A 9,983-nucleotide genomic window follows, 5' to 3' on the forward strand; every position below is an offset into this window, starting at 1 on the left:
TGTCCCTTAATCCTTCTGTACCTAATAAGCTTGCTCTTATTCACATTTAATCTCAGCTTTCTTCTTCCAGACACTTTACCAAACTCACTCACCAGCTTCTACTGTTTCTCACACGAATCAGCTACCAGCGGTGCATCATCAGCGAACAACAACTGACTCACTTCCCAAAGTCGCTCATCCACAACAGACTGCATACTTGTCCCTCGTTCCATAACTCTTGCATTCGCGTCCCTAACAACCTCGTCCATAAACAAATTAAACAACCATGGAGACATCATGCACCGGTGCCGGAAACCAACATTCACTGAGAACCAATCACTTTGCTCTCTTCCTACACGTACACATGCCTTACATCCTCGATAAAAACTTTTCACTGCTTCTAACAACTTCCTTCCACACCATATATTCTTAATACCTTCCACAGAGCATCTCTATCAAGTCTATCTTATGCCTTCTCCAGTTCCATAAATGCTGAATACAAAACCATTTGCTTTTCTAAGTATTTCTCACATACATTTTTTCAAAGGAAACACCTGATCCACATATCCTCTACCACTTCTGAAACCACACTACGCTTCCCCCATCTGATGCTCTATAAATGTCTTCACCCTCTCAATCAATACCCTCCCATATAATTTCCCAGGAATACTCAAAAAACTTATACCTCTGTAATTTGAGCACTCACTCCTGTCCCCTTTGCCTTTGTGAAATGACACTATTCATGTCTTCCGTCAGTCCTCAGGTACCTCACCATAAGTCATACATACATCAAATATTCTTATCAACCAGTCAATAATACAGTCACCCCCTTTTTCTATCAATTCCACTACAATACCATCCAAACCCGCTGCTTTGCCGGCTTTCATCTTCCGCAAAGCTTTTACTACCTCTTCTCTGCTTACTAAATCATTCTCCCTAACCCTCTCACTTTGCACACCACCTCGACCAAAACACCCAATATCTGCCACTCTATTATCAAACACATTCAACAAACCTACAAAATACTCACTCCATCTCCTCAAATCACCACTACTTGTTATCACCTCCCCATTAGCCCCCTTTACTGATGCTCCCATTTGTTCCCTTGTCTTATGCACTTTATTTACCTCCTTCGAAAACATCTTTTTATTCTCCCTAAAATTCAATGAAACTCTCACCGCAACTCTCATTTGCCCTTTTTTTCGCCTCTTGTTCCTTTCTCTTTACCACCTGCCTCTTTCTTTTATACACCTCCCAGTCATTTGCACCTTTTCCCTGCAAAATTCGTCCAAATGCCTCTCTCTTCTCTTTCACTAATTATATTACTTCTTCATCCCACCACTCAATACCCTTTCTAATCTGCACACCTCCCACGCTTCTCATACCACAAGCATCTTTTGCGCATGCCATCGCTGCTTCCCTAAATATATCCAATCCTCCAGCACTCCCCTTACGTCCTTTCTTCTCACCTTTTTGCATTCTGTACTCAGTCTCTCTCAGTCTACTTCCCAAGCTCACTTACTTTCACCACTCTCCTCACCTCAACATTTTCTCTTCTTTTCTGAAAACCTCTACAAATCTTCACTTTTGCCTCCACAGGATAATGATCAGACATCCTTCCAGTTGCACCTCTCAGCACATTAACATCCAAAAGTCTCTCTTTCGCGAGCCTATCAATCAACACATGATCCAATAACGCTCTCTGGCAATCTCTCTTACTTACATATGTATACTTATGTATATCTCGCTTTTTAAACCAGGTAATTCCAATCACCAGTCCTATTTCAGCATTTATCTACAAGCTCTTCACCATTTCCATTTACAACACTGAACACCCCATCTACTCCAATTATTCCCTCAACTGCCACATTACTCACCTCTGCATTCAAATCACCTATCACTATAACCCGGTCTCGTGCATCAAAACTACTAATACACTCACTCAGCTGCTCCCAAAATACTTGCCTCTCATGATTTTTCTTCTCATGCCCAGGTGCATATACACCAATAATTACCCATCTGTCTCCAAAACTGTCTTTTGATAAGTCCATATATATATATATATATATATATATATATATATATATATATATATATATATATATATATGGCAATTGAGGGGACAAAGACGACAATCTTTTGATATGAGAACTATTACCTTTCAACAACAATTTCATTTCTTTATTGAAATGAGAATTGCCATGAATGTATGGACTTATCAAAACACATAAACAGAGTTTTCCAGCAAGACCTATTGTGAGTTCAGGAGGCTCCATCACGTATAAATTGTCAAAAATGGTTAGTTTCTTTATTAAGTCCTTTAGTGGGTAAGGTATCAAATTCTAATATCATGAACAATGTAGAATTAGTCAACAAGCTAAACAATATTAATATTAATTTTGATTTCAATCTAGTTAGCTCTGATGTTTCCTCACTTTTCACTAAAGTTCCAGTTGATGACCTTTTAGAACATTTATTTGCTGTCTTGGATGATATTCATTTACCTGTTTCAAAGTCTGTTTTCATTGAACTGGTAAAATTGTGTATAAAAGACTGTGTATTTTAATGCAATGGAGATTACTACGCTGAAAAATTTGTTATGGCAATGGGTAACCCTCTTTCACCTGCTTTAAGGAATCTTTATATGGAATCTTTTCAAACAAAATTACTAAAGGATATCTTACCTTCTAATGCAATTTGGTTTAGGTATTTAGATGATGTTAGGTATGTAGATGATGTTCTTTGTGTTTGGCCAACAAATGAAAATTTACAAATTTTTCTCCCCTTACTTAACAATTTAGTACCTCCAATCAAATTTACTGTAGAAAATGAAAACAATGGCATGTTACCATTTTTAGATTGCAAGATCCATAGGCATAGTTTAAGTTTAGCATATAGAGAAAACCCACCAATGTATGCTCATATATCCATTATTACTCATCTCAACATGACAGAGTTAAAGTATCATTTTAATCTATGTTCCTTAGGGCATTACGTATTTGCAGTCCAGAGTTTATTGATGAGTATGAGAAGTTACATTCTATTGGATCTAAGTTAAAATACCTTGGATCTTTCATTGATAAATCCCTTAAGTTAGCTAAGAAATCATTTTGTAGAGTTGAGGCCAAACCTCCCATTGACACCAAGAATCTTTTAGTTCTCCCTTTTGATAATAATTTCACTTTGCTTATCATGTTGCTTAAATCCTTTAATGTAAATGTTGACTTTCGCAACAATGATACTATAAAGAATATCTTAACCAGGAATTCACTAGAGAATTCTCTTGGATGCATCTGTAAAGTGCCTTGTGAAATTTGTGATAAATTTTGTGTTGGTCAGACTGGTAAGGATCTTTCTGTTAGACGTAAGCAACATAAATATAGTATAAGAATGAGACTAAAATCAAATGCCTTGTTTAATCACGTTCAAAACTATGATCATTGTATTGACTGGAGTAATGCCATCTCAGTTATTAACTCTAACTCTATTACCAAGAGAAATATCATTGAATCTTCTACTATTAAATACACAAAGAATTATAATCTTAACATTAGTGATGGTCTATACAAATTAGATAACTTTATTGTTGGTAAAGTTTGTAAAATGATAAGTTTATGAACAGTCGTTTTATGTTTTGGACAATCACATGTTTACCAAATGGCGTCCTAGCTTCGTCTCTTCGATGTATATCAACTGAATGTTATATTTCTCTCTTGTTTCTCCTCTGATGATGTGATTATTACACGAAAGTGCACTTGGGAACTTAACATGTTTCATTTTCCCCGTGTACTCATAGGAATATCTTGATCACCCGCAAAATTGTGATCCTTTCGAATATATATATAAATATATATATATATATATAAAAAAAATAAATATATGTATATATATATATATATATATATATATATATATATATATATATATATATATATATATATATATATATATATATATTCTTCTTTCTTTCTTTTAAACTATTCGCCATTTCCCGCGTTAGCGAGGTAGCGTTAAGAACAGAGGACTGGGCCTTTTTTGGAATATCCTCACCTGGCCCCCTCTTTTCCTTCTTTTGGAAAATGACAAAAAAAACGAGAGGGGAGGATTTCCAGCCCCCCGCTCCCTCCCCTTTTAGTCGCCTTCTACGACACGCAGGGAATACGTGGGAAGTATTCTTAATCCCCTATCCCCAGGGATGATATATATATATATATATATATATATATATATATATATATATATATATATATATATATATATATATATATATATATATATATATATATATATATATATATATACATATATATATATATATATATATATATATATATATATATATATATATATATATATATATATATATATATATATATATATATATATATATATATCGTATACTGATGTATTGTAAGTAATCAAATTTCCCTATGCAGTATAGTGTATTGTACATTTCATATAGTGAAAAGGAAGAGGTACCTATAAAGATCTCATTACCTTAAGGAATCTGACTTATCTTTGATGACAAGTAACACTGAGTTCGTCATGGATAGAGTCTCATGGAGGTATTGTAACTCTACAAGAGGTATCTCTGTGACAGCGAGGAGTTTCACTGGCCAGACCAGGAGGCTGCTCCTGATAGATGATTGTGAGAAGGCAGCGAGGAAAGCTGGGTCGTTGCTCACCACTACCATCGTCACACACCTTGTGAGTTGCCTTAACTGTAGACGATAGAATGGTACAAATAACTCAAGCGATCTAACTGCCCTGTTCCTCACGTTCAAACCATTTTTTCATATATAAACTCGAGAATGTCACATGAACTTAGCGCCTAGAGTAAGGTAAGAAACCAGCTAAGTATTTGGGAAATGAGTGGTTGTCGGCCGTTAAGGCAAGTCGTTATCATGAGAAAGTCGCGACATCGTAGGAGAGCATTACAGTGAATGGGTAGAAATGCTGACTGGCTGAGGCATAGATAGTGTCAGTATAAATGTGATTCATCGATGAGACATAATTCACTTGATACTGAGGGGTGAGAGACGGTCGTGACCAGTAACTCCCAAAAGGAAATACTCCAGGTCACGTTGTAGGTTATATCACAACCATCACCTTATTGACGCTGTAATTTTTGTAGGGTGTTACGATAGCGTTGTTACAAAGAAATAATTTCGTGAAGTGGTGTTAGACATCTTACATGCTGGAGAAGTCTACTTCAAAACTCTGCATATCGCTGCAAGGTACAGAGCAACACAGCATAGCATAGTACTACATGCTGAGAGGACAGAAAACTTCGTGGATGGATGACACTGTGTTGGTAATCTCTGTGGCCCCAAAACGCGTCATAGTCATAGGTTTATGTTAATTGTTAAAGACAGTTTGTGTGTATGTGTGTGTGTGTGTGTGTGTGTGTGTGTGTGTGTGTGTGTGTGTGATCAGGTTGTAATACCGACCATCCTAAGTCAACCTGTGATTCATATTTATAATTGTACATATTTTTGTACAGTGATTAGTAATGGGGTTTGTAGCATCAGTAATTTGTCACAATATGTTCAGGTTTTGTCTGACGTATCTAACTGCCTCTTCACATCGACCAGCATAAGGCAGTCAAAGATCCCTTGGGGAAGTCAGTTCTGAGTGTGACACTTCTCAATGGTAAATTGATTGGCTTCCCTGCCTCAGCATTAATGTAAGAGTGACCTTCCTGCCCTCCTCAGCAACAATGTGAGGATGACCTACGTAGCTCAGCAGTACTGTAAGAGTAAACCAACCCCATCTCAACATCAGACTAAAGTAATCACCTCACTAATAAGGAAGAGTTACCTACTCACTTCAGCGATTTTGTGAGAACCACTCACCAACCTCTTTAGTAATGTGAGAGTCACCTACCCACCATATCAGTAATGTAAGTGTCACTTACCCACCTCAGAAGTAACGTAAAAGTTACAGATCTACCTGCACGGCTTTGTCTAACACCCGGGAGAGCTGCGCGTGCGTTACATTAGTATCATGGCCGTCCGCTGAAGCCTTAAACACACCGACACCCCAGGAGGCCCGTAGGTGACTCATCATCTGGTATTAGAGAGAGAAGACAATTGATTTTCTATGATTAATGGAGATGAACATGAACATATTCAGCATATCAGAACATGAACATATTCAGTATATGAAAAGTTATTTTTCCTTCATTCATTCATTCTAGTGTAAAATCATGCTTGAAAGCACCGTGTAAGCTGTGGATGAAGAAGTCTTCGTATCTTCAAGGAGGAATATAGAGCACTCGGGATCTGTCTCCGTCGAGAACACGGCATCGACCGCCTCAGCTGCCTGTGCCAAGGTCTCATGTTCAGCTGTTGAATTTCGACATCCATGTAAGATAAAAATGCTGACGATTGCACACTGTGTTTAGTAATATATTAAGTATAATCACCTACTTTATTTTGTATATTATCAATGTACTTCTTACCATCCAATTCCAAAACGTGTGACTTTCATAAAAGCTAGTGTCATAAAACTGTTATTGCGTGACAAATAACAATTCTTCATTCATATATACTTCTTTATATCTTCCTTACAAACCCATACCATTATTATTATCATTATCATCATTATTATCATTCTTATTATTATTATTATTATTATTATTATTATTATTATTATTATTATTATTATTATTATTATTATTATTATCATTGTTATTATTATTTTTATTATTATTATTATTATTATTATTATTATTATTATTATTATTATTATTACTATTATTATTATTATTATTGTTATTATCATTATTATCATTATTATTATTATCATTGTTATTATTATTGTTATTATTATCATTATCATTATTATTATTATTATTATTATTATTATTATTATTATTATTATTATTATGATTATTATTATTATTATTATCATCATCATTATTATTATTATTATCATTATTATCATTATTATCATTATTATCTTTATTATTATTATTATCATTAATATTATTATTATTATTATTATAATTATTATTATTATTATCATAATTATCATTATTATCATTATTATTATTATTATCATCATTATTATTATTATTATTATTATTATCATTATCATTATTATTATTATTATTATTATTATTATTATTATTATTATTATTATTATTATTATCATTATTGTTATTATAATTATCATTATCATTATCATTATTATTATTATTATTATCATTTTTATTCAGGAGTATTGCTACTCCTTCCCTTGCTCTTGTCCTCTCACTAACCCCTGACTTTACTCCCCAGACATTCCCAAACCACTCTTCCCCTTTACCCTTGAGCTTCGTTTCACTCCGAGCCAAAACATCCAGGTTCCTTTCCTCAAACATACTACCTATCTCTCCTTTTTTCACATCTTGGTTACATCCACACACATTTAGGCACCCCACTCTGAGCCTTCGAGGAGGATGAGCACTCCCCGCGTGACTCCTTCTTCTGTTTCCCATTTTAGAAAGTTAATACAAGGAGGGGAGGATTTCTGGCCCCCCGCTCCCGTCCCCTCTAGTCGCTTTCTACGACACGCGAGGAATACGTGGGAAGTATTCTTTCACCCCTATCCCCAGGGATAATATACATATATATATACATATACACATACACACACATACACATACATACGCACATATACACACACACACACATACATATATATACATATGAAAAAAGTAAGAAACAGAAAACTGAAACTTCTAGCTTGAAATGGATGAAAAAAATGAGCGTCACATAATGGTGGGAGTATGTGATAGAGTGTAAGAAGGTAAATTCTCGATTGATATGGGTAAAACTGAAAGTTGATGGAGAGAGGTGGGTGATTATTGGTGCATATGCACCTGGGCATGAGAAGAAAGATCATGAGAGGCAAGTGTTTTGGGAGCAGCTGAATGAGTGTGTTAGTGGTTTTGATGCACGAGACCGGGTTATAGTGATGGGTGATTTGAATGCAAAGGTGAGTAATGTGGCAGTTGAGGGAATAATTGGTATACATGGGGTGTTCAGTGTTGTAAATGGAAATGGTGAAGAGCTTGTAGATTTATGCGCTGAAAAAGGACTGATGATTGGAAATACCTGGTTTAAAAAGCGAGATATACATAAGTATACTTATGTAAGTAGGAGAGATGGCCAGAGAGCTTTATTGGATTACGTGTTAATTGACAGGCGTGCGAAAGAGAGACTTTTGGATGTTAATGTGCTGAGAGGTGCAACTGGAGGGATGTCTGATCATTATCTTGTGGAGGCTAAGGTGAAGATTTGTATGGGTTTTCAGAAAAGAAGAGTGAATGTTGGGGTGAAGAGGGTGGTGAGAGTAAGTGAGCTTGAGAAGGAGACCTGTGTGAGGAAGTACCAGGAGAGACTGAGTACAGAATGGAAAAAGATGAGAACAATGGAAGTAAGGGGAGTGGGGGAGGAATGGGATGTATTTAGGGAATCAGTGATGGATTGCGCAAAAGATGCTTGTGGCATGAGAAGAGTGGGAGGTGGGTTGATTAGAAAGGGTAGTGAGTGGTGGGATGAAGAAGTAAGAGTATTAGTGAAAGAGAAGAGAGAGGCATTTGGACGATTTTTGCAGGGAAAAAATGCAATTGAGTGGGAGATGTATAAAAGAAAGAGACAGGAGGTCAAGAGAAAGGTGCAAGAGGTGAAAAAAAGGGCAAATGAGAGTTGGGGTGAGAGAGTATCATTAAATTTTAGGGAGAATAAAAAGATGTTCTGGAAGGAGGTAAATAAAGTGCGTAAGACAAGGGAGCAAATGGGAACTTCAGTGAAGGGCGCAAATGGGGAGGTGATAACAAGTAGTGGTGATGTGAGAAGGAGATGGAGTGAGTATTTTGAAGGTTTGTTGAATGTGTTTGATGATAGAGTGGCAGATATAGGGTGTTTTGGTCGAGGTGGTGTGCAAAGTAAGAGGGTTAGGGAAAATGATTTGGTAAACAGAGAAGAGGTAGTGAAAGCTTTGCGGAAGATGAAAGCCGGCAAGGCAGCAGGCTTGGATGGTATTGCAGTGGAATTTATTAAAAAAGGGGGTGACTGTATTGTTGACTGGTTGGTAAGGTTATTTAATGTATGTATGACTCATGGTGAGGTGCCTGAGGATTGGCGGAATGCGTGCATAGTGCCATTGTACAAAGGAAAAGGGGATAAGAGTGAGTGCTCAAATTACAGAGGTATAAGTTTGTTGAGTATTCCTGGTAAATTAGATGGGAGGGTATTGATTGAGAGGGTGAAGGCATGTACAGAGCATCAGATTGGGGAAGAGCAGTGTGGTTTCAGAAGTGGTAGAGGATGTGTGGATCAGGTGTTTGCTTTGAAGAATGTATGTGAGAAATACTTAGAAAAGCAAATGGATTTGTATGTAGCATTTATGGATCTGGAGAAGGCATATGATAGAGTTGATAGAGATGCTCTGTGGAAGGTATTAAGAATATATGGTGTGGGAGGAATGTTGTTAGAAGCAGTGAAAAGTTTTTATCGAGGTTGTAAGGCATGTGTACGTGTAGGAAGAGAGGAAAGTGATTGGTTCTCAGTGAATGTAGGTTTGCGGCAGGGGTGTGTGTTGTCTCCATGGCTGTTTAATTTGTTTATGGTTGGGGTTGTTAGGGAGGTAAATGCAAGAGTTTTGGAAAGAGGGGCAAGTATGAAGTCTGTTGTGGATGAGAGAGCTTGGGAAGTGAGTCAGTTGTTGTTCGCTGATGATACAGCGCTGGTGGCTGATTCATGTGAGAAACTGCAGAAGCTGGTGACTGAGTTTGGAAAAGTGTGTGGAAGAAGAAAGTTAAGAGTAAATGTGAATAAGAGCAAGGTTATTAGGTACAGTAGGGTTGAGGGTCAAGTCAATTGGGAGGTGAGTTTGAATGGAGAAAAACTGGAGGAAGTGAAGTGTTTTAGATATCTGGGAGTGGATCTGGCAGGGGATGGAACCATGGAAGCGGAGGTGGATCATAGGGTGGGGGAGGGGGCGAAAATCCTGGG

The 9,983-nt window shown here is 36.6% G+C and overlaps 1 protein-coding gene across 1 annotated transcript in view; it reads right to left on the minus strand.

Annotated features, from left to right (window-relative positions):
* LOC139758278 (probable glutamate receptor) overlaps positions 1–9,983 on the minus strand; it is a 57,391-nt gene that overhangs the window by 35,677 nt on the left and 11,731 nt on the right. Inside the window, exon 2 of the mRNA XM_071679487.1 lies at positions 4,477–4,700. Coding sequence (XP_071535588.1) covers positions 4,477–4,700 — 224 coding nt within the window. The remainder of the gene's footprint in view (positions 1–4,476; positions 4,701–9,983) is intronic.

This window comes from Panulirus ornatus, chromosome 30 (assembly GCF_036320965.1).
Source record: "Panulirus ornatus isolate Po-2019 chromosome 30, ASM3632096v1, whole genome shotgun sequence".
Classification (NCBI taxonomy): domain Eukaryota; kingdom Metazoa; phylum Arthropoda; class Malacostraca; order Decapoda; family Palinuridae; genus Panulirus; species Panulirus ornatus.